Raw genomic sequence first — 26,665 nt, 5'->3', positions numbered from 1 at the left:
ATATTTTTTTTTGTTTTTTTTGTTTGTCAAGATTATTGACTTGTTCAGGATCACAGTTAGTAGGGAAGACTAAGTCACATCTGACCCCTAAGCCAGTAGTCTACTTTTCCATACACGTCAAAGCAAGTTTAAAATATCCCTTTGAGAAATAGCAACAAAGTTAGATGAAGAAATTAAATTTTTTTCTTTGAAGCACTGCTGCTTATGGCTTTCTGTGGAGTCACTCACCAGAGGTTAACATTACTGGGAAAATCAATAGCTTAGTCCTATTTTTTACATGGTTTTAGTGTTAATGTTCCTTCATTAAATATATTGTTAACTTGTTTGGCCAATATTATCATTATACATTTTTTTGTGAACACCGAGGGAGATTGAAATCCTTAGGAAGCAAATATTTACTTTCACCCAGTGAAAAATATTGTGCCCAAGAGCTGCATAATTATGTTGGAGTTATGTTAGGGTGGTCTTTCACCATTTCTACCGCCTATTCCAGAGTGTCAGAGGACATTGATATTCTTCCAGAGGGAGCATTTTACCTAGTGGGTGTGTATGGCTTCTTAGGGCAGAATAATCAGGGGGTTGCCAGGCGGGCCAAATCTTTCATGATCCCATTCCTCTTTTTCTGACTTAGCTGTATCTTCAGAGTTGTCTCCGTCTTTCCAAGAACGGAACAAAATGAACAAGGTAAGTTGTTTATTTAATTCCCTACTTTATTTTACAGTGGACTTTGTGAAATTTGTAAGAGTCAATATGGTGATTTTTTTTGTTTTTTTTTTGTTTTCTTGTGTGTGTGAGATGGAGTCTCGCTCTGTTACCCAGGGTGGAGTACAGTGTCTCCATCTTGATTCACTGCAACCTCTGCCTCCTGCGTTCAAGCAATTCTCCTGCGTCAGCCTCCCGAATAGTTGGAGCTGCCGGCTCACGCCGCCACGCGTGGCTAATTTTTTGCACTTTAATAGAGACGGGGTTTCACCATGTTGCCCAGGCTGGTCGCGAACTCCTGAGCTCAGTCAGTCTGCCCGCCTTGGCCTCCCAAAGTGCTGGGATTACAAGCGTGAGCCACTGTGCCTGGCCAAGAGTCAATATGTTAAGATGAGAAATAAGTAATAGATAAAAATTAAACTTCCCAGAAAATATAAAGTAACAGATCAATAGCAGGGCCCAGTTCGAGTCAATAAGTTGAGCCTCATATGTTTCTTATGTTTTCAACAACCATGGCAGAAAGGAAGACACTGGATACAGACAGACTGACTCCTCTAAAGACACAAAGACTTCCTGGCAGATACCTTTTTTGGTTATAACATAGGAACCTATAGTGAATAACCTTCCAGTGATAACCCTGAAATGAGTGCAGCCTATTGAGTCAAACTGCTTTCTTAATTTTTATTTTACACAGGTTCCAATTTTCTTTTGGATGTAGTTCAATTTTTTTGATCAATAAATTAAAATGTATTTTAATTTTTATTTATTTATTTATTTATTTTATCGAGACAGAGTCTCACTCGATTGCCAGGCTGGAGTACAGTGGTGCAATCTTGACTCACTGGAACTTCTGCCTCCAGGTTCAAGCGATTCTCTTGCCTCAGCTTCCCGAGTAGCTGGGATTACAGGCACGCGCCACCATGCCCAGCTAATTTTTGTATTTTTAGTAGAGACAGGGTTTCACCGTGTTGGCCAGGCTGGTCTCAGTCTGCTGACCTCGTGATCCACCCACCTCGGCCTCCCAAAGTGCTAGGATTACGTATTTTAATTTTTAATGAATCTTATTTCTACATGTGTAGCAGATAGATAGAAAACCCCTTAAATTTTAAATATAGAACTTAATAAATTATTACAAATCCATGGTGCAAATAATGAATACATAGGTCAAAACAAACATTGCCAGCACTCCTGAAGCTGCCATCTTGTCCCCCTCACAATCCCGACACCTCCCTGCTCATTCACTCATTTCCATTTAATCTGTGCTTTCAGTAGGAGAGTTGAGTAGTTGTGACAGGAACCTTTTGGCCTGCAAAGCCCCAAATTTAATGATGTCTGAATTTTTTTTTTTTTTTTTTTTTTTTTGGAGAGAATCTCACTCTGTCACCCAGGCTAGAGTGCAGTGATGCGATCTTGGCTCACTGTAGCCTCTGCCTTCAGGGCCCAAGGGATTCTCCTGGCTAAGTCTCCCAAGTAGCTGAAATTACAGGCACGTGCCATCACACCTGGCTAATTTTGTATGTTAGTAGAAACGGGGTTTCACTTCGCCAGGCTGGTCTTGAACTCCTGTCCTCGTGATCCACCTGCCTTGGCCTCCCAAAGTGCTGGGATTACAGGTGTGAGCCACGGTGACTGGCCAAATATTTAATGTCTGAGTTTTTACAGAAGAAGTTTACCAATCTCTAGATTAGTTTATTAAGTTTATTTGTTGGTGTTGTGTACTATTTCAGATGACTTTTCCTGCTTTGAGGTCATGAAGATAATCTCTTTTGTTATCTTTTAAAGTATTTATTGTTTTGGCATTCACATTTACGTCTCTTTCATTGGAATGAGTGTCTACTTTTGTATGAGATAGATGTCAGATTCCTTTTTTCATACGGTTAATGTAGAATTATTTTTGAAAACACCATCCTTTCCCCACTGTTTTACATTGTGATATTTGTCATCAATTATGTGTTCATATATGTCTGTGTGTTTTTTGGACTATGTTCTGTTGGTTGGTTGTGCCAGTACCACATTTGGTGAAATATCTTAGTGTCTACTAGCGGGTTTAACACATTTTTTTCTTCAGCAATATCCTGGCTCTTCCTAGTTCCTTGCATTTCCATACAAATGTTGTTAGTATTCATAAAATAACTTGCTGAGACTTTCTTTGGGGTTGAATTGAACCTATATATAAATTTGGGAAGAATTACTCACCTTTTTTTTGAGACAGTGTCGCCCAGGCTGGAGTGCAGTGGTGTGATCTCAACTCACTGCAACCTCCACCTCCTGGGTTCAAGTGATTCTCCTGCCTTAGCCTCCCGAGGAACTGAGATTACAGGCACCCACCACCACGCCTGGCTAGTGTTTTTGTATTTTTAGTAGCGACGGGGTTTCACCATGTTGGCCAGGCTGGTTTTGAACTCCTGACCTCAAGTGAGCCGCCTGCCTTGACGTACTAGAATTACAGATGCGAGCCACCGTGCCTGGCCTCCAGTTCCATTCTTGATTATTTTCTTTCTTCAGTTTTCTGAAAACCGTCTGATTTTCTCTTGATGTTTTTGAACACCACTATATTATAAATGTCTCTGTAGTCCTTGTTTCATTCTTGATTTTCATATTATGCTTCATTTTTTTTTTTTTGAGTTGGAGTTTTGCTCTTGTTACCTGGGCTAGAGTGCAATGGCGCCGACCTTAGCTCACTGCAACATCTGCCTCCTAGGTTAAAGGGTTTCTCCTATCTCAGCCTTCTAAGTAGCTGGGATTACAGGTGCTGGCCACCACACCTGGCTAATGTTTTGTATTTTTAGTAGAGATGGGGACTCCTGACCTCAGGTGATCCACCTGCCTCAGCCTCCCAAAGTGCGGAGATTATAGGCGTGAGCCACGGCACTAAGCCTGTGCTTCAAATTTAATATATTTAGGACATTTCTTGCTAGAGTACTGTGTCCCACTTATTTTGCCCTAACTTTTCCTGGTTTACATGGTGGCCCTAGTATCTGGGCAGCTGTTCATGGGGATAGGCAGAGGAAACATTTTTTTTCTTAATGAATTGGTGACCACATTTTGTTGCTCTGTCTCCTATTATCTGTGCCCTATTTGCATCCTGGTTTCTTCTACAGTAGTTTATGTAAATGTTGTTTTATCCTTTGCCGTTCTCAATAGAATTGGTTCTGTAAACAAAACCTGGTCAATTTCAGTATATGCTCACTTCTCATCTTTGGCTCTCCCTTTTTCACAGCAGTGATCCCTAAAAGATGCACCCTAGAGGATATCCAGAACAATCCTATTGGATGTCTTCTCCTATGTACTCCACAGATGTTTCAAGTATAATACTTCCAAAATCTTTCCAATTTCTCTACATCCTTATTATTGTCTCTGAATTAAAGGATTAGAACCCAGAATGTGTATTGTGATGAAGAAAACGTCAGGCTCTTTTTCTACATTTTTAAATCCAAATGAGAATTAAATTGGAATTCATAATAAATGTACTGACAATTTATTTCTGTGATTTGTAAATATAAATCTGTAGTTCTCAGTAATATTCTTGAAAATGGTAAATGATCAAATACTTTGGAGACCATTGGTCTAAAATTACTTTATAACCCATTTCCTTGACTTTTTTTCTCAAGATAGCACCAGGCCATCTCCTGTGCTGTCTGCCCTTTTGTTGATGTCTGCATTGTGTTGGAGGCCCTCACCTTTGTTTGTATCATGGCCCCATGCTTATGAAGAACGTAACAGAATGTTCTTCATAATTTAACCAAGAGCTGTACTTCCTCAGTTAAGCTCAAAACAGAGCTAACTTTGCTCCTAATATTAGTCTATTGTATTTGTACTTTCACCTTAGTACTTGTAACATGTTACCACATATATTTTCTTATCACTCTGTGTGTTCGTTGAACACAGGAAGATTTTTATTAATCTTAGTATTTCCAGCAGTGATGATAGTTCCAGGTACATTGTAGGAACTTGATGATTTCTTTTGCATGAATTAATATCTTAATGCATTAATGGCAGAATATTTCTGTAACGATTTCTTTTTTTCCCTAAAAGTACAAAGCAAAACAAATATTCTGTGAATAATAATCATGGTAAGGATTAGCCCATACTTCTTTTTTCATGCCACCTAATTCTGAACATTTCAGGTAGAACAGAAGTTCCAGGGGTCAGTATCATTTAAAGATGTGACTGTGGGCTTCACCCAGGAGGAGTGGCAGCACCTGGACCCTAGTCAGAGGGCTCTGTATAGAGATGTGATGCTGGAGAACTACAGCAACCTTGTCTCAGTGGGTAAGGTCTGTTCACTGTATCATTCTAAATAGCATTTGTTTATTCTTTTGATTATGAAGCATATGGGCAGTCTGTATAGTTTAATGATATTTAAAGTTAGGCTTCAGGAGTCAAAGTTGATTGATCACCTTTGAGCACCAGAAGATACTTGTGTTCACCTCTCCAGTGAAAATGTTCCCCTGGCAACTTGAAGCAGCCCCAGAAGCTTCTTCTTGCTTCAAAGGCCTGAGGTCTAGACTGCTTGGTCCAAATCCTAAATTATTTCCTGTTAACAGGGTATTGTGTTCACAAACCAGAGGTGATCTTCAGGCTGGAACAAGGAGAAGAGCCATGGAGACTGGAGGAAGAATTCCCAAGCCAGAAGTTTCCAGGTGAGTTAATATGTACTGCACAGATTCACATCAGGGGATTTGTTGTTTCCAAGTAGTTTCCAATTCAGGGATTGGCAACTTTGGGACATTTTTCAAGAACATCTCCATAGGGGTCCTAACCTGTGGAAGTGATGGAGAATACCTAAATCAAACCTCCAGACACTACTCACAAAATTCCTCCTTTTTGAATCATTTTTTTGAATGTTTACTATTCTTACACCTGTCAATAGTTGAGTCTTTGCCCACCTCAACTTTACTGTTGTTTTTCTTGGTTATCATTTTTCTTAAAGCACTTTCAGTGTCCCACCTTACCTCCATTGTTTTGTGTTTATTCTGTTGTCAGAATTTTTTATACACTCATTTTTAAATTCAACAAATAATTTTTGAGTACTTGCTGTGTGCTGAGAATATAATGATGAAAAACATTAGGCCGGGCGTGGTAGTTCACACCTGTAATCCCAGCGCAGGTCAAGGCAGGCAGATCACTTGAGGTCAGGAGTTCGAGAACAGCCTGGCCAACACGGAGAAACCCTGTCTCTACTAAAAATACACAATTAGCTGGACGTGATGGCAGGTGTCTGTAATCCCAGCTACTTGGGAGGCTGAGGCAGGAGAATCACTTGAACCCAGGAGGCAGAGGTTGCAGTGAGCTGAGATTGCGCCACTGCACTCCAGCCTGGGAGACAGAGCGAGACTGTCTCTCAAAAATACGTACATAAATATAAAAAAAAAATAAAATGTTATGTCTCTAAGTATATTATGTATACTTATATGTATATGTATATTAAATGTTCTGTGGTTTTGAAGACACTGATAGAAATTAAAGGAAGTTAGATTGGCTGAATGTGGTACTTTAAGAAACAGTCAGGGGAAGCCTTAATGAGGTCAACATTAGAGCAGAAACTTGAATGAAATGGCTATGTGAGACATGAGGATTCTGCCCCTTTTCAGCAGGGGTAGTTGCAGCTTCTAGCCTTGGACAGGAATGTGCTTGGTGGTTTTCAGGAATAACCAAAAAGTCACAGTGGCTGAAGGGAGGGGTTGATTGGAGGCAGCTGGAGTCCAAAGGTGAGCCTATCATAAGCCTTACTCAGTTAATTTTATTTTTAATTTAGTGGTGGATTTTCAGCAGATGAGCAACATCTGATTTATATTTCTATAAGATCTTTCTCACCTCCTTAGAGGAAATATTGGGCATGGCATAGGGCATAGAGAGCGCATTAAAGGCCTGTGGTAATTTTTCTTATGAATGATTGTGGTAGCTTAGACAAAGCCAGAAGGCAGGAGGGAATGGGATGAGGTTTGATTCTCAGTATTTGGAAAGTGGGGCAATAACAAAAGAACTAACATTTGTAACATCAGAAGGAAGGGAAAGAGGTGTTTAAAGTATTTGAAGAAGTAATGGCTGGACCTTCTCAAATTTAGCAAAAGATATAAAACTACACATTCCTGAGTCTGAAGTAACATCAAATAAGTTAAGTCCATGGCAAACTCACACTGTAATTAAATTTTTGAAAACTAAAGACAAAAATTTTCAAAGTAACCAGAGAGAAACAACACATTCTCTACAGGGAATGATGGTGGGTTTCTCTTCTGAAACTGTGGTGGCTGGAAGGGAGTAGTATATTTTCTCAAGTACTGAGAGGAAAGCACTATCAAATAAAAAATCTGTATCTTTTGAAACTATATTCATGAATAAAGGGGAACTAGAGGCATCATTAGCGAAGCTAAGAGAAAATGTTGCTAGCAAACCTACCTTTAAAAATTGACTAGCAGTTCTCTAAATAGAACAGAAATAGTACAAGAAGGCTTGGAATGCAGGAAAGAAAGAAGATTGGAGGTTGGCAAAAATAGGGATAAATATATTTTTCTTATGAGTTTCTAGAATCATTTTTGATGGTTGCAGCAAAATGCTCTGTATGTAGGGGAAACACTTAAGACAATTACATTTTACAAGTGGGGAGGGTAAAGGGGCCTAAGTAGAATGAAACTTGATACATTTAACTTGAAGTGGTAAAATGCCTGATAGAGTGTGATAAGTTACATATGTACATTTTTATACCTAGAACAACTACTGAGAAAACTATAAAATGTGGTACACTTAGAAATACTGTAAATAAACCAACATGGAATCTAAAGGAATATTTAGGTAACTAATAGGAAAATAAGGAAAAAGGAACAGATGAATGGAAAACAGAAAACAAATAGCAGCCTAGCAGAGCAATATTTACCTTAAATGTAAATGAGCAAAGTACACTAATTAAAATATAAATTGGCAGAGTGGAAAAAACATAAAACATGATTCTAAAATTTTTAATTTTTGTGAGTACATAGTAGGTGTATATATTTTTGGAGTACAGGAGATGTTTTGATACAAGCATTCAATGTCTGGTAATCACGTTAGGGTAAATTGGGTGTCTATTCCCACGAGTATTTATCTTCTGTGTTATAAACAATCCAGTTATACTCTTTTAGTCATTTTAAAATGTACAATTAAATTTGACTATAGTCACCCTGTTGTGCTAGCAAATATTAGGTCTTATTCATTCTTTCTAACTTTTTTTGTATCCTTTAACCATCCTCACCTTACCCCCACCCTACCCCACTACCTTTCCCAGCCTCTGGTAACCATCCTTTTACTTTCTACCTCACTTCCACGAGTTCAGTTGTGTTGATTTTTAGCTTTTACAAATAAATGAGGTCATACAAAATTAACATTCTGTGCCTCCATTTCCATCTACTTTGTTGCATATGACAGGATCTCTCATTCTTTTTTTATGGCTGAATGGTACTCCATTGTGTATATGTACCACATTTTCCTTATCTGTTTATCTGTGAATGGACACTTAGCTGCTGTGGACACTTAGCAGATCTTAGCTGTTGTGAACAGTGCTGCGGTAAACATAGGAGCGGAGATATCTCATTGATGTACTGATTTCTTTTCTTTTGGGTATATACCTAGGAGTGGGATTGCTGGATCATATGATAGCTCTATTTTTAGTTTTTTCAGGAACTTCCAAACTGTTCTGTTTCAGCCATATGAAGTGAAAACTATACTCTGTAAGTGCTCACGTGACTCTTCTGTGAAACTGCTTCTTTTGTGTAGATAGTTGTCAATTTTAGTCTTCCTGCAGGGGAGTGGGTATGATTGGTGGCGTTCTCTATTCCACCATCTTGTTCCACCCATCCTAAAAATGTTTTCTTAGGAAACTCATAACATAGTGAACAACATAGGTTGATAAAGTATATAAAAAGATAAACTGTACAAACATTAATCAAAACAAAGAGTGACACTATTAATATCAAATACAGTAGACTCCAGAACAAAGAAAATTATTAGACAGAAAGAACATTATGTAATGATAAAAGGATCAATCCAACAAAAATGCAACGATCCTAAATGTGTCTCTAGCAAACCTCAAAGTACACAAAACAAAACTGAGCTGAAAAGAGAAAAGCACATTTTAAATTGTAGTTGGAAAATTCATTCTTAGCAATCGGTAGAATTACTAGCCATGATTACTGGCAGATATAGAAGAACAGGACAGCAACATCAGCCAACAGGACTGAAGCAACATTGTAGAATAGTGCTCAGCAAGGCCGGGTGTGGTGGCTCACACCTGTAATCCCAGCACTTTGGGAAGCCGAGGTGGGTGGATTGCTTGAGGTCAGGAGTTCAAGAGTAGTCTGGATAACATGGTGAAACCCTGTCTCTACTAAAAATACAAAAATTAGCCAAGCATAGTGGCGCATGCCTGTAGTCCCAGCTACTTAGGAAGCCAAGGCAGGAGAATTGCTTGAACCGGGAGGCGAAGGTTGCAGTGAGCCAAGATTGTGTTACAAAGCTTAGGTTACAGGATGAGAATATGTCTCAAAAAAAAAAAGAATAGTGCCCAACAACAGCAAAATACAATTTTTTTCTCAAGTGTCCATGAAATATTCAGAAAGATAGACCATATCCTGGGCCATAGATAAGCCTTGGCAGATTTAAAAGAATTGAAATCATTCTGAGTATGTATGTTTTCTGGCCATAATGAAACCAAACTACAAATCAGTAATAGAATGACAATAGGAAAATATTTAATCATTTAGAAATTAAACATCAGAGTTTAAATAAATAAAGCCTGGAGTGAAGAAGAGGCCTCAAATTCAATAGTAGAAGCGCATAGACTTAATGAAAATGAGACCATACCATATCAATATTTGTGGGAGGTAGCTAAAGCAGTGCTGGTAGAGAAATGTATAGCACTAAATGCTAACATTAAAGAGAATAGGTCGCAAACCCATAATTGACTTTCTATGTTAAGGAACTAGCAAAGAGCAAAATAAAACCTCTGTTCAGTAGAAGGAAGAAAATAATACTGGAAGCAGAAATCAGTAAAATTGAAAATATGAAAAAGTAGAGAAAACTAATGAAACTTAGGGTTTTTTTGGAAAAAATCAATAAAATTGATAAACGTCTAGCAATATTGATTAAAAATATAAAATGAGATGACAAATCATCAATATCTGGAATGAAACAGGGAATATCAATCCGCCATCCATTTAACAGTATAATAAATGAATCTTGTCAACAACTTTATGCTCATAAATATGACAACATAGGCCAGGTGTGGTGGCTCATGCCTGTTACCCAGCACTTGGGGAGGCCAAGGTGGGTGGATCACCTGAGGTCAGGAGTTTGCGACCACCCTGGCCAACGTGGTGAAACTCTGTCTCTACTAAAAATACAAAAATTAGCCTGGTGTGGTGGTGCATGCATGTAGTCCCAGCTACTCAGGAGGCTGAGGTAGGAGAATGGCTTGAACCCAGGGAGTGGGAGGTTGCAGTGAGCTGAGATTGTGCCATTGCACTCTAGCCTGGGCAGCAGAGCAAAACTCTGCCCCTGTGCCCCCCCAAAAAAATGACAACATAGAAGAAATGTACCAGTTCTTCAGAAACTACAAACTATTACAACTCAATCAGGGTGATACAGATAATTTGAATGACCCATAGGTTTTCATAAAAGTTGACATAATTTGAATCAAAGAATTTAAATTTTAAATAAAAATCTCCAAAAAACCAATTTCCGAATACAAGAGAGTTGTAGTCCTCACTAGAGAATTCTACCCAACATTTACACAAGAATTAATGGTGATTTTACACAATATTCTCAGAAAATAGAAGCGGGAATATTTATTTATTTACCTACTTATTGAGATGGAGTCTTGCTCAGTCACCCAGGCTAGAGTACAGTGGTGTAATCTCGGCTCACTGCAACCTCTGGCTCCCGGGTTCAAGTGATTCTCCTGCCTTAGCCTCCTGAGTAGCTGGGACTACAGGCGCATGCCACCATGCTTGGCTAATTTTTGTATTTTTACTAGAGACGGGGTTTCACTGTATTGGCCAGGCTCAAACTCCTGACCTCGTGATCCACTCACCTCGGCCTCCCAAAGTGCTGGGATTACAGGTGTGAGCCACCGCACCCAGCCAAGAGAGAACACTTCTTAACACATTTAAAAAATTATTTTGATGCCAAAACCATACAGGCAGTACAAAAATTATAAAACTACAGACCTATGCCTCCCATAAATTTTGTAGCAAAAATCTTTAACAAAATACTAGCAAATAGAAAAGAGTCATGTAAAAAGTATACACCATAACCAAGTGAGATTTACTTGAGTTATGTAAGCAAGGCTGGTTTAACATTCAGAAATCAATCAGTGTGATTAACCCACCATAGGCTAAAGAAGAAAAATTATGTAACATCAGTTAATACAGAGAAAGCATTTGACAAAATGCAATATCCATCCATGATAAAAACTCTCCATACTAGACATTGAGAGGATCTTCCTCAATTTGATGAATGAACATGCACAAAATATCTATAGCAAATATATTTGCTGGTAAGATGAATGCTTTCCCTGTAAAACTGGGAACAAGGCAAGGATGTTTGCTCTTGCCACTCTTACTCATTATAGTACTGTAACTTCTATTAAGCACAATGAAGCAAGAAAATGAAATAGAAGTCATACACATAGAGAAGAAATAAAACTTTATATTTACATACGACATGATTGTATATGTAGAATATTATAAGGAATCTTAGAAAATAAAAACTTCAGGCCAGGTACAGTGGGTCATGCCAGTAATCCCAGCACTTTGGGAGGCTGAGGTGGGTGGATCATCTGAGGTCAGGAGTCGAAGAGCAGCCTGACCAATATGAAGAAACCTTGTCTCTGTTAAAAATACAAAATTAGCTGGGTGTGGTGGTGCATACCTGTAATCCCAGCTACTCAAGAGGCAGGAGAATCGCTTGAACCTGGGAGGCGGAGGTTGCGGTGAGCTGAGATCATGCCATTGCACGCCAGCCTGGGCAACAGGAGCAAAACTCTGTCTCAAAAACAACAACAACAACAAAAAATGAAAACCTCCCAGAATGAATGAATGATTTCCAAAAAGTTTCAGGGTCCAAGATGAACACATATAATCAATTTCTCTCCACTAACAACGAACATATGGAAATCTAAATTAAAAACATAATACCACTTATTCCATAGGAAATTATATACTTTGGTATAAATTGAACAAAATATGTGTAGGACTTTTGTGTCGAAAATTACAAAATGCTGATGAAAGAAATGAAAGAAATGGAGACACATGGTCTCTTGATAGGTTGGAAAACTCAACTTAGTAAGTATGCCATTTCTTTCCAAATTTATCTGTAGGTTTAATGGCATTCCTGTCAAGATTCCAGTAAGGTTTTTCTCAGCTTTAAATAAACTTATTCCAAAATTTTTATAAACAGTCAAAGTCATAAACAGTTGAAACAATTTTGAGAAAATTTTTCTCAAAAGTTTTGAGAAAAAGAATAGTAGGAATTACTGTATCCGGTGTTAAGGCTTATTACATTAGTCTCCCCTTTTCTGTGGTTTTCCTTTCTGCAGTTTCAGTTACCTGAGGCCAACTGTGGTTCAAAAATATTAAATAGGAAACTTCAGAAATAAATAATTCCTAAGTTTAAATTGCATACTACTGTGAGTAGCATGATGAAATTTTGCACTGTCCCAGGACATGAGTCAACCCTGTGTCCAGCATACTCAGGCTGTATATGCTACCCATGAGTTAATTACTTAGTAACTGTCTTGATTATTTACTGTCACGATATGTGTTCAGGTAACCCTTATTTTACTTAATAATGGCCCTAAAGAGCAAGACTAGTGATGCTAGCATATTGTTACAACTTTTCTCTTTTATGATGTTGTTAATTTCTCCCTGTCCCTAATTTATAAATTAAACTTTATCATAGGTTGGTATATTTAGGAAAAAAAACATAGTATTTGTAGGGCTCAATACTATCTGAGGTTTCAGGCTTCCACTGGGTGTCTTGGAATGTATCCCCCTTGGATAAGGAGTGACTACTGTATGTATATATTAATGGCTATAATAATTAAGGGGACAGGATGTTGGTAGAATATACACATTAGTAGAACATACACATAGAACAATGGAAAAGAATAGAAAACCTCAATATTGATTATGCTGTTATAGACTACATGTTCACATCTCCCCAAAATTCGTATGTTGGAGCCCTCACCCCCAGTGTGGTGGTGTTTGGAGATATGGAGCCCTTGGGAGGTAATTAGGGTTACAGTAGGTCATGAGGGTGGGGCCCTCAAGATGAGGTTAGTGCCTTATAGGAAGAGTAAGTGAGCTTGGTCGCTCTCCATGTGCATAGAGGAAAGGCGATGTGAACATACTGTGGCCGTCTGTAAGCTGGGAAGAGGCCCTCACCAGGCCCTGGCCATACTGGCATCCTGATCTCAGACTTCCAGCATTCAGAACCGTGAGGAAATAAACTTCTGTTGTTTAAGCCACACAGTCTGTGGTATTTTGTTATGGCAGCCGAAGCTAAGACATTTGACAAACTGTTGACACAAATGCAAAAGAAATTCAGTCAGTTATTCAGCAAATGATGCTGGAGCAACCTTGTTTTGTGTGTGGCAAAATATATGTAACATGAAATTTTTCATTTTAACAGGTTTTAAGTGGCATTGCGCTCACAATGTTGTATAGCCATTACCACAATTTCTAAAACATTTTCATTATTTCAAACAGAAACTCTATTGCCATTAAGCAGTAACTACTCATTCCCCCTCCCACCAGTCTATGGTAACCTCTTATCTAGTTTGTCTCTGTGAGTTTTGACTGTTGTGAATATTTCATGTCAGTAGTGTGACAACATTTGGCCTTTCATGTCTGCCTTATTTCACTTAGCATGATGCTTTCAGCTTTCATCTGTATTGTCTGTATTGTAACAAGTATCAAGACTTTCTTTACTGGCTGTTTAATCCATTCATCTGTTGATGTACACTTGGGTCGTATACCTTTTGGCTGTTGTGAATAATGCTTCCGTGAACACTGGCATATCATCTGCTCAAGTTCCTGCTTTCAGTTCTTTTGGATATAAACCTAGGAGTAGAATTGTTTTATCGAAGTGTATTTCTTTTAGCATTTTGGGGTACCACTGAATTATTTTTAATGTGTGTGTATGTATATAGATAGATAGATAGATAGATAGGTATTTGTTTTTGAGACAGAGTCTTACCCTGTTGCCCAGGCTGGAGTGCAGTGGCGCGATCTCGGCTCACCACAACCTCCGCCTCCTGGGTTCAAGTGATTCTCCTGCCTCAGCTTCCCGAGTAGCTGGTACTACAGGCTCATGCCACCGTGTCCGGCTAATTTTTGTGGTTTTAGTAGAGATGGGGTTTCACCATGTTGGCCAGGCATGTCTTGAACACCTGACCTCAGGTGATCCACCCGCCTTGACCTCCCAAAGTGCTGGGATTACAGGCCTGAACCACTGCACCCAGCCTTACTTACTTTTTCTTTTGTTGTTCATGCATTTGATGTCATAGGTGAGAATCTATCAACAAAACCAAAGTTTTCCTTTAAACATTTTATTGTTTTAGCTCTTATATTCAGTTCATTTTTGTATATAGTCAAAGTAGGGATCTAACTTTATTTTCTAAGTTTATTTTCATGTGGAAATCCAGTTGACCCAGCATCATTTTTTGGTCATTTGTCATCATTCCAAGCAGAAACTCTATCGCCATTAAGCAGTAACTACTCATTCCCTCTTCCCACCAGTCTGTGGCAACCTCTAATCTGTTTTGTCTCTGTGCGTATGACTGTTGTGAATATTTCATGTCGGTAACGTGACAACATTTGGCCTGCATCAACTGAAAGAAAAGGCTTTTCTTTCTCCCAGTGAATAGAATTGACACCCTTGTCAAAAATCAGTTGGCCACAGGTAGTGTATTTTTGGGCTGTCACTTGTATTCCGTTTGTCTGTATGTCTATACCTATGCCATGACCACACTGGATTACTGTAGCTTTCTAATAAGTTGTGAAATTGGACATTTTGAGTCCTCTGACATTGTTCTTGTTTTTAAAAATCGTTTTGGCTATTCAGGGTCCCTGTAATTCCATGTTACTTTAAGGATCAGCTGTTTATTTTGGTAAAAATGCTGATGGAATTTTGTTAGGGATTGTGTTAAATCTGTAGATCATTTTGAATGGTATTATCCTTTTAACAATACGACATCTCTCAAACTATGACCATGAAATACTGTTTCCTTTATGCCCTCTTTAATATTTTTCATCAGTATTTTGTAGTTTTCAGTGTACAAGTCTTGCACTTTCTTGGTTAACTTTGTTTCTAGATAGTATTTTATTCTTTTAGATGGTGCTATAGATAGAATTGTTTTCTTAATTTTCTTTTCAGATTGTTCTTTGCATGTGTGTAGCAACACAACTGATTTTTGTGTGTTGATGTATCCTGCAACTTTGCAGAATTCATTCATTAGCTATAGTGTCTTTCTTGTAGATAGTAATCTATCTTTAGGATAATGTCACCTGTGAGTAGACATAGTTTTATATCTTCCTTTGCAATGGATGCCTTTCTTTTTCTTGCTTGGCTGGAACTTCTACTGCAGTGTTAAATAATACTGGCAAAAGTGGGTATTTTTGTCTTCTTCCTGATGTTAAGAGGAAAGCTTTCTTTCATCAGTGAATATGATGTAAAGCTGTGAATTTTCCATAAATGTACTTTACTATGTTGAAGAAGGTCTATTCTGTTTTGTGTTTTCTGAATGTATTTATCTTGAAAGGGGGTTGGATTTTGTCATCTGCCTTTCCTGCATCAACTGACATAATCATGTCCTTTTTTTACTTATTTTATTAACGAAGTGTATTACATTGATTTTCTTTCTTTCTTTCTTTTTTTTTTTTTTTAACATTGATTTTATTATGTTGAACCACACAAACATTTCCAGGATAAGTCCCCCTTGGTCACTTGGTCATGGTATATAATCTTCTTAATATACCATTAAATATATTTTACTGATATGTGTATGTGTGTGTGTAGCTTTGTATCTGTATTCATATGCATCATTCATTCATTCATTTATTCATTTGCATTTTTATTTTTTATTTTTTTAAGAGACAGAGCCTCACTCTTGCCCGGGCTATAGTGCAGTGGCACAAGTATGGCTCACTGCAGCCTTAAACTCCCAGGCTCAAGTGATCCTCCCCATTCAGCCTCCCGAGGGTACTACAGCTGCATACCACCATGCCCACTATGCCCAGCTTTTTTTTTTTTTTTTTTTTTTTTTTTTTGTGGAAACAGGGTCTCACTATGTTGCTCATGCTGGTCTTGGACTCCTGGCATCAAGTGATCCACCTTGGCCTCCCAAACCTCTGGGATTACAGGTACTATCCACCATGCCCAGCCTCAGTCTAAAACTATTAACTGTAAGAACTGTCAGTTTCTCCCTTGCATTCTGTCAGTGTTTGCTTTACATGTTTCAGGATGCTGCTTGGTACATATATAGTTATAATTTTTATAGTTTACTGATGGAATGACCCTTTATTCATATATAGTATCCTTCTTTATCTCTTGTAACAGCTTATGTCTTAATCTATTTTGGGTGAAATTAGTATAGCCACTCCAGTTCTCTTTTGGTGGCTGTTCTCATGGAATATCTTTTATCAGCCTTTCAGTTTTAATTTATTTGTGTCTTTGGATCTAAAGTCAGTTTGTTTTGGACAATGTGTAGTTAGATCATGTTTTTAAAAAATCTATTCTGAAGCTGGGTGGTTCACACCTGTAATCCCAGCAGTTTGGGAGGATCTCTTGAGCCCAGGAGTTGGAGACCAGCCTGGTCTACAAAGTGAGACTCCATTTCTACAAAAAAATAAAAATAAAAATAGTTGGGTGTGGTGGTATGCGCTTGTGGTTCCAGCTACTTGGGAGGCTGAGGCAGGAGGATCCTTTGAGCCCAGGAAGTCAAGGCTGCAGTGAGTCACGTTTGTGCCACTGCATTCCAGCCTAGGTGACAGAGCAAGACCCTGTCTAAAATAAATACATACATACATACATACATACATACATACATAAAATAAAAAATAAAATCCATCCCGCCAGCCTCTGCCTTCTGATTGATGAGTTCAGTCAATTTTCAATTAAAGTAATCACCGACAATACTGCATTTTGTTTTCTGTATGTTGTATACCTTCTTTGGTCCCATATTCCCTTTATTACTGCCTTCTTTGTTTTTTGTTGATTTTTTTTTTTTTTTTTTCGAGACGAAAGTCTTGCTCTGTTGCCCAGGCCAGAGTGCAGTGACACGATCTTGGCTCACTGCAACCTCCTCCTCCTGGGTTCAAGTGATTCTCATGCCTCAACCTCCCAAGTAGCTGGGACTACAGGTACATGCCACCACACCCAGCTGATTTTTGTGTCTTTAGTGGAGATGGAGTTTTGCCATGTTGGCCAGGCTGGTCTTGAATTGCTGACCTCAAGTGATCCACCCGTGTCGGCCTTCCAAAGCACTGGGATTACAGGCCTGAGCCCACTGTGCCCGGCCTGATTTTTATAGTGAATCATTTTTATTCCCTTCTCATTTCCTTCTGTGTATACTTGGTAGTTAACCATGGGGATTACTTTCACATTCTAAATTCATGACAAACTAGTTTAAATTGATTCCCTTGTAACTTCCATATCATATGAAAACTTTGCTTCTACCTAGCACCTTACTCATCCCCTTTATGTTGTTGTCACAGGTTACGTCTTTATACATTGTATGCTCATAACGTAAATTTATGTTTAGTTCTTATCCATTTATCTTTTAAGTCCCGCAGTAAGTAAAAAAATGGAGTTACAAAGCAAACATACAATGACCCTGGCTTTTATATTTGTCTATATAGTTAACTCAATTGGAAATCTTTATTTTTTCCTCCAGATTTGAGTCTAGTTTCTTATTATTTCATCTTGAGAGACACCCTTTAGTGCTTGCTGTATAGCAAGCCTGGTAGTAACAAACTCAGCATTTGTTTTTCTGAGATTGTCTTCATTTCTCTTTCATTTTGAAGGTCAGTTTTACCAGCTAGAGAATTCTCAGATGATAGTTTTTTCTTTCAGGAATTTATATGTGTCATCCGTCTGTCTTCAGGCCTTCAATTGATTTCTAAGGAGATATCAGCTCCTAATATTAATGAGGATCTCTTGTAAAAATGCCACAAAACTTTCCCACCATTGGAAGTTGCCTTTTTCCTGATTTAGCATTTACTTGGTTACTGTAAACCTTTCATTGTTTTCCAGAGTTCAACAAGGTTGATTTTTATAGTTCTTGTTTTTTGGTGTTTCTGTGGGGAGACAGTTTGGAGCTGTGTACTCCACCATTTGGTTATGTCACTCAACACTGTTAACTGAATGGACCTGTTGTCAGTTAATGAGAGCAGACAGAATGACAGCAACATGAGATATGCAAAGAAACAGGAACAATGTGATCCATGCACAGGACTAACAACAGGCAACACAGTAATATGGTTTCTGCCATTTAAGTTGGCAGAAAACGGGTTGTCTGATGCAGATCAATGTATATTGTGTAATTTGAGGAAGAGCCAGTAAAATAATGAACAATGAACAAAACCTTGGGAAACGGATATCATTAGTTGCACCAGCATATACAAATGGGAGTATCAATATGAGAGAACAGAAAGGGAAAGAAAAATTTTTTTAGGAATTCGCAGAAACACCCACAATTTGTTGAAGAACACTAATATATTCATCCAAGAAGCTCAACAAACTCATAGGAGGATAAATGCAAAGAGACTTATACCCAGCTGTGTCATAATGAAAGATGCTTTTATCATGCTCTTATTTAACCTGCCTTATAAAAGTGATAATACAAGTGCAGGTGAGGATTTAGAGGAACTGAATTGTTCATACATTTTTGATGGCATGTGAAATGCTCCAGTCATTCTAGAAAATAGTTTGTCAGTTCGATTTAAAACTAAAAACAGCATACATCTGTGGGGGCATTCCCAAGATGGCCAAATAGGAACAGCTCCAGCCTCCAGCTCCCAGCGTGAGCGACACAGAAGATGGGCGATTTCTGCATTTTCAACTGAGGTACTGGGTTCATCTCACTGGGGCATGTTGGACTGTTGGCACTGGTCCGCGGGTGCAGCCCGACCAGTGAGAGCTGAAGCAGGGCGAGGCATCGCCTCACCTAGGAAGCGCAAGGGGGAAGCAAATTCCTTTTCCTAGCCAAAGGAAATTGAAACACACAACACCTGGAAAATCGGGTAACTCCCACCCTAATACTGCGCTTTACTAAGGGTCTTAGCAAACGACACACCAGGAGATTATATCCCACACCTGGCCCAGAGGGTCCCATGCCCATGGAGCCTCCCTCATTGCTAGCACAGCAGTCTGAGGTCTAACTGCAAGGTGGCAGCGAGGGTAGGGGAGGGGCGCCCGCCTTTGCTGAGGCTTAAGTGGATAAACAAAGCCACTGGGAAGCTCGAATTGGGTGGAGCCCACCACAACTCAAGGAGGCTGGCCTGCCTCTGTAGACTCCTGCTCTGGGGACAGGGCATAGCTAAACAAAAAGCAGCAGAAACCTCGGCAGAGGTAAATGTCCCTGTCTGATAGGTTTGAAGAGAGCAGTGGCTCTCCCAGCATGGAGTTTGAGATCTGAGAATGGACAGACTGCCTGCTCAAGTGGGTCCCTGACTCCTGAGTAGCCTAACTGGGAGACATCCCCCACTAGGTGCAGACCGACACCTCACACCTCACATGGCAGGGTACACCCGTGAGACGAAGCTTCCAGAGCGAGAATCAGACAGCAACACTTGCTGTTCAGCAATATTCTATCTTCTGCAGCCTCTGCTGCTGATACCCAGGCAAACAGGGTCTGGAATGGACCTCAAGCAAACTCCGACAGACCTGCAGCTGAGGGTCCTTACTGTTAGAAGGGAACCTAACAAACAGAAAGGACACCCACACCAAAACCCCATCAGTACATCACTATCATCAAAGACCAAAGGCAGATAAATCCACAAAGATGGGGAAAGAGTAGTGCAGAAAAGCTGGAAATTCAAAAAATCAGAGTGCATCTTCCCCTCCAAAGGAACGCAGCTCATCGCCAGCAATGGAACAAAGCTGGCCGGAGAATGACTTTGACGAGTTGAGAGAAGAAGGCTTCCGTCGATCACACTTCTCAGAGCTAAAGGAGGAACTATGTAACCAGCACAAAGAAACTAAAAACCTTGAAAAAAGAATGGATGAATGGATAACTAGAATAATCAATGCAGAGAAGACCTTGAAAGAACTGATAGAGATGAAAACCATAATATGAGAACTACGTGACAAATGCACAAGTTTCGGTAACCGACTCGATCAACTGGAAGAAAGAGTATCAACGATTGAAGACCAAATGAATGAAATGAAGCGAGAAGAGAAACCAAAAGAAAAAAGAAGAAAAAGAAATGAACAAAGCCTCCAAGAAGTACGGGATTATGTGAAAAGGCCAAATCTACGTCTGATTGGTGTGCCTGAAAGTGAGGGGGAAAATGGAACCGAGTTGGAAAACACACTGCAGGATATCATCCAGGAGAACTTCCCCCAACCTAGTAGGGCAGGCCAACATTCAAATTCAGGAAATACAGAGAATACCACAAAGATACTCCTTGAGAAGAGCAACTCCAAGACACATAATTGCCAGATTCACCAAAGTTGAAATGAAGGAAAAATTGTTAAGGGCAGCCAGAGAGAAAGGTCGGGTTGCCCACAAAGGGAAGCCCATCAGACTAACAGCAGATCTCTCGGCAGAAACTCTCTAAGCAAGAAGAGAGTGGGGGCCAATATTCAACATTTTTAAAGAATTTTAAACCCAGAATTTCATATCCAGCCAAACTAAGTTTCATAAGTGAAGGAGAAATAAAATCCTTTACAGAGAAGCAAATGCTGATTTTGTCACCACCAGGCCTGCCCTACAAGAGATCCGGAAGGAAGGACTAAACATGGAAAGGAACAACTGGTACCAGCCATTGCAAAAACATGTCAAAATGTAAAGTCCATCAATTCTAGGAAGAAACTGCTTCAACTAGCGAGCAAAATAACCAGCTAATATCATAATGACAGGATCCAGTTCACACATAACAATATTAACCTTAAATGTAAATGAACTAAATGGTCCAATTAAAAGACACAGACTGGCAAATTGGATAAAGAGTCAAGACCCATCAGTTTGCTGTATTCAGGAGACCCATCTCACATGCAGAGACATACATAGGCTCAAAATAAAGGGATGGAGGAAGATATACCAAGCAAATGGAAAACAAAAAAAAGCAGGGGTTGCAATCCTAGTCTCTGATAAAACAGACTTTAAACCATCAAAGATCAAAAGAGACAAAGAAGGCCATTACGTAAAGGGATCAATTCATCAGGAAGAGCTAACTATCCTAAATATATATGCACCCAATACAGGAGCACCCAGATTCATAAAGCAAGTCCTTAGAGACTTACAAAGAGACTTAGACTCCCATACAATAATAATGGGAGACTTCAACACCCCACTGTCAACATTAGTTGTTTTTTTGAGATAGAATGTTACCCTCTCGCTCAGGCTGGAGTGCAGTGGCGTGGTCTTGACTCACTGCAACTTCCACCTCCTGTGTTCAAGCGATTCTCCTGCCTCAGCCTCCCGAGTAGCTGGGATTGCAGGTGTGTATCACTATGCCCAGCTAATTTTTTGTGTTTTTAGTAGAGAAGGGGTTTCACCATATTGGCCAGGCTGGTCTGGAGCTCTTGACCTCAAGTGATCTGCTACATAGGCCTCCCAAAATGCTGGTATTATAGGCGTGAGGCACCGCGCCCAGCCGACAGTGTTTCTTAGAACACTGTCATCATCCCTGAAACAAAGCAATTGCTTTCTCTTTCCCCTTTCCTGTAGCCCTTGGTAACCAAAATTGAATATTCTGTCTGTGTGGATTTGCCTAATCTGGATGTTTCATAAAAATGGAACTGTCTGTGACCTTTTCTGCCTGGCTTCTTTTTCTTAGCATACCATATTCAAGGTTCATCCATGTTGTAGCATGTATCAATATTTCACTTGTTTTTTATGGCCATATAACATGGTGTATAGATATACTACATTTTATGTATCCATTTGTCAGTGGATGGACATTTGGTTTTAGTTCTACTTCTTGACTATTATGAATAATTCTGCTGTAATTGTTCGTGTATGCATTTTCACATGGACATGTATTTTCAGTCATTTCAGATATATACCTGGAAGTAGAATGCTGGTTATGTGGTCTCTGTGTTCAACTTTCTTGGGAACTGCCTGATTGTTTCTCATAGCAGCCACAATACTTTACAATCCTGCCAGCAATGCATGAATTTTCCAGTTTCTCCAGTTTGCCAACACTTTTTATTAATATTATTATTATTTATTATACCAATCCAGTAGTTGTAAAGAGGTATCTCATTGTGGTTTTTTGCATTTCCCAATGGCTAATGATGTTGAACATCTTTTTTTTTTCTTTTTGAGATGGAGTCTTGCTCTGTCACCCAGGCTGGAGTGCAGTGGTGCGATCTCAGCTCACTGCACCCTCTGCCGCATGGGTTCAAGCAGTTCTCTGCTTCAGCCTCCAGAGTACCTGGGATTACAGGTGCCCACCACCACGCCCAGCTAATTTTTGTATTTTTGGTAGAGACGGGGTTTCACCATCTTGGCCAGGCTGGACTTGAACTCCTGACCTCATGATCCACCCGCCTCGGCCTCCTGAAATGCTGGAAGTACAGGCGTGAGCCACTGCTCACGGCCTGATGTTGAACATCTTTTTATGCATTCATTGGCTATTTACGTGTCTCCTTTGTCGATTTCAAGCATTCACTTTATTTCATGACTTATAGAAAAATTGGGTAGATAGTAGAATTACCCAGTTCCTGCTCTTGTTGACATATTAGGATGGTACATTTGCAACAGCTGTTGAATCAACATTGATACATGATTATTGACTAAAGTCCGTATTTTTATTTAGGGTCTGCTGATTTTTACTTAATGTCCTTCTTTGTTCCAGGATCCCTTCCAGGGCACCATATTTCATTTAGTTGTCATGTCTCTTTAGACTCCTCTTGGCTATGGTGGTTCCCAGACTTTCCTTGTTTTGGATGACCATGACAGTTTAGAGGAGTCCTGGTGAGGTATATATAAATCTCGTTTATGGGAATGTGTCTGATGTTTTTCTCAAGATAAGACTGGGATTATAGGTTTTGGGGAAAAAGGCCACAGTGGTAAAGTACCTTTTTTGTCACATTATATCAAGCATGCATACTGTCACCATGTTTTACAACTTTTGATGTTGGCCTTAAATGTCTTGGCAAACATAATGAGTTTGTCCACTATAAAGTTACATCTTTTTCCTATTTTTCATATTATACACATTGGAACAATGTTACTCTGCACAACTCACGTGTCAGAAGTGAAGATTTATGAATTTTGCTGCTGTTGTTTTTTAGAGCACTTTCTTTCTGTCACTACAAGATGGTCCAGTCTCATCTTGTGTATTTCCTTTCTGAAACCAGCCATCATTTCTTCAGGTAATCCTGGTTCCTTTTATTTGAGAATGATATTAGAAACCAAGATAGGGGCTAAGGGTGTGCTTGCAGCAGTAGGATGTGGCCATCTCAGCTGACAGAACAGGGAAATATACGTGTGTATAAACCATGTAATATACTTGTAAATAGTTCTACATGTAACCATCTGTATCTCCCTTAAGCTAAACGTGTTTATACTTATACCTTCAACTCTTCATTACCATATGGATCATTCTAGCTTTCTTCCGTTGCTTCCCTGTAAATTACCATACCCAACAGTAAGAAATCTGGCTGTAACCATCCATCATCCGTTTACTTTCTTGGTTTTTTTTTTTTTTTTTTTTTTCTGAGACGGAGTCTTGCTCTGTCACCCAGGTTGCAGTGCAGTGGCGTGATCTCAGCTCACGGCAACCTCCGCCTCCTGGGTTCAAGTATTTCTCCTGCTTCTGCTTCCCAAGTAGCTGGGGCTACAGGTGCGTACCATAACGCTCGGCCAATTTTTGTGTTTTTAGAAGAGATAGAGTTTTGCCATGTTGGACAGGCTGGTCTTGAACTCCTGATCTTAGGTGATTCACCTGCCTCGGCCTCCCAAAGTGCTAGGATTAAAGGTGTGAGCCACTGCGCCTGGCCTTCCATTTACTTTCATTATTCTTTTCCTGTATACATGCATGGCACTGTCAGAATTATTAACCATGCCCATGTGGAAAATAGTTTTATAATGTTATCAACTAAAATACAGTACTTATGTGCAGATTTTCCTTTAGTCTCACAGACTTCTGTCTCTTTCCAAAGTAATTAAGGTTAGGATTTCCTCCTGCATTGAAGGGGGTCCTTCATTGATGCTATTTTTTGCATTTGTAATGCAACTAGATGGTTTTGGTACAGGATGGCTTTATTACTGGCTCCTCCTGAACCCATGACTTCGGTGAAATGGGTAATTCCTTGAAATTCAGAGATTACCAGAGATTACCAGAGTTACACAGAAGAAATAAGCCATTCAAACAGATCAATATCAGTTAAAGAAATAGAATCCATAAAGCTTTCCTAAAAGAAAAGAAAAAGGAAGAAAGAAAGAAAATGAATTATCAGACTTTCTTGGTTTCATTGGTGATTTCTGTGCAACATTTAAGGAAGAAATATACCAGTTTTCTACAGTGTCTTTCAGAAAAGAGATGCAAAGGGAACCTTCCTAACACTTTTTTAAAAGGTTGTTTTTTTTCTAATCCTAAAAACATATGAAGACCTTGCAAAGAAGAAAAACTCACACTAATATTCCTCATGAATATAGATGCAAAAATCCAAATAGAATCCAACATTGCATGAAAATAATTAGATGCCATGACCACTCAAGGCTGGTCAGAGTTTGAAAAGCAATTAATGTGGCCGGGTGTGTGTGTTGGCTTATGCCTGTAATCCCAGCACTTTGGGATGCTAATGCAGATGGATCACCTGAGGTCAGGAGTTCGAGACCAGCCTGGCCAATGTGGTAAAACCCTGTCTGTACTAAAAATACTAAATAAGCTGGGTGTGGTGGAGCGTGCCTGTAATCCCAGCTCCTCTGAAGGCTGAGGCAGGAGAATTGCTTACAACCTGGAACGCGGAGGTTGCAGTGAGCTGAGATTGCGCCATTGCACTTCAGCCTGGGTGACAGAGCAAGACTCTGTCTCAGAAAGAAAAAAAAAAAAATCAATGTCTGTAACCCGCCACATCAACAGGCTACAGAAGAATACTATATCATGTCAATTGATGGACAAAAAGCATTTAATAAAATCCAACACCGATTCATGATAAAACTGAACAAACTAGGAATAGAGAGCAACTTCCTCAACTTGATTACAAAAATCTACAAGAAGCCTACTGCTAAGATCATACTGAGTGGTGAGATACTGGATACTTTCTCCCTCAGATAAGGAAACAGGATGTCCTGTCTCTTCACTCTTACTCTGCATCTCATTGGAAATTGTGGGTAATGCCATAAGACAACAAAATAAGAGGCATACAGATGGGAAAGGAAGAAATAAAACTTTCTTTGTTCATACAGGCATGATTGCCTAAGGAGAAAATTCTAAAGAACTCCCAAAACTATTAAGTATTTGTAGCAAAGTTGGAGGATAGAAGCTTAAATAGAATAATGAATTCGTTTTTTCATTATGTAGTTGTGTTATTTGTCCTTTTATTGTTGAGTTGTAAGAGTTTTTTACATATTCTGTGTAGCAGTCCCTAATTACGTGTATTATTAGCTAATATTTTTCTCCCATTTGTGGGTTGTCATTTTATTGTCTTTACTTTGTACTTGGTAGCAAAAGAGTTTTTCATTCTATGAAGTCTAATTTGTTTTTTCTTTTGTTGCTGGTATTTTTGGTACTTTATCTAAAAGGGCTTTGTCTATCCCCAGGGCATGAAGATCCACTCTTGTATTTTCTTTAAGTAATGGCTTTTAAATGTAGACCTGTGATCCATTTTCAATTAGTTTTTGTATATGGTGTGAGGAAAGGAATAATTTTGATTGCTTTGCATACAGATATTCAGTTGTCTCAGCATCGTTTCTTGAAAAGGTGATTTTTCTTTTTTCTTTTCTTTTTTTTGGGAGGGAGTCTCACTCTGTCACCCAGGCTGGAGGGCAGTAGTGCGATCTTGGCTCACTGCAACCTCTGCCCCCTGGGTTCAAGCTAGTCTCCTGCCTAAGCCTCCCAAGTATCTGGGATTACAGGCATGCACCACCACACTCAGCTAACTTTTTTGTATTTTTAATAGAGACGAGGTTTCACCATATTGGCCAGGCTGGTCTTGAACTCCTGACCTTGTGATCTGCCTGCCTCAACCTCCCAAAGTGCTAGGATTACAGGCGTGAGCTACTGCGCCCAGCTGAAAAGGTGGTTTTTCAACATTAAATTGTCTTGGCATCATTGTTGAAAATTAACTGAACATAATATATAGTAGTGTTTATTTGTGAACTCTCAATTTTATTTCATATGTTTACCTCTATGCCAGTATCATACCATCTTGATTATTACAATTTTGTAGCACATTTTCAAATTGAGACATGTATGTCTTCTAACTTTCTACTTCTTTTTTAAGATTTTTTTGATTATATTCAGTTCCCTAAATTTCCACATGGAATTTTAGACCAGCTTATTAGTTTCTTCAAAAAGGCAGATGGGATTTTGGTAGGGATTGTGTTGAATTTAGATATTAATTCGGCAGTTATTGCCATCTTAACCGTATGAATGCTGTTCAGTGCCTTTCCATTTATTTAGGCTGTCTTTAATTTCTTCCATCATTGTTTCGTGGTTTTCAGACTATAAGCTCTGTATTTCCTGAAAGTTATAAGTATTTTGTTCTTTTTGATGCTATTGTAAATGGAATTTATTTGTTTTTTTTTTTTTTT

At 39.1% G+C, this 26,665-nt stretch overlaps 1 protein-coding gene across 1 annotated transcript in view; it reads left to right on the top strand.

Annotated features, from left to right (window-relative positions):
• Positions 1-26,665, top strand: part of LOC105525239 (zinc finger protein 33A-like) — a 141,844-nt gene that overhangs the window by 577 nt on the left and 114,602 nt on the right. Inside the window, 3 exon segments of the mRNA XM_011960775.1 lie at positions 632-684; positions 4,830-4,974; positions 5,250-5,345. Of these exon segments, the coding sequence (XP_011816165.1) occupies positions 676-684; positions 4,830-4,974; positions 5,250-5,345 (250 nt within the window). The 5' untranslated portion in view covers positions 632-675.

Source organism: Colobus angolensis, unplaced genomic scaffold (assembly GCF_000951035.1).
Source record: "Colobus angolensis palliatus isolate OR3802 unplaced genomic scaffold, Cang.pa_1.0 Scaffold524, whole genome shotgun sequence".
Taxonomy (NCBI): domain Eukaryota; kingdom Metazoa; phylum Chordata; class Mammalia; order Primates; family Cercopithecidae; genus Colobus; species Colobus angolensis.
The sequence above is the reverse complement of the archived record's forward strand: the minus strand, read 5'-3'. Positions and strand labels throughout refer to the sequence as shown.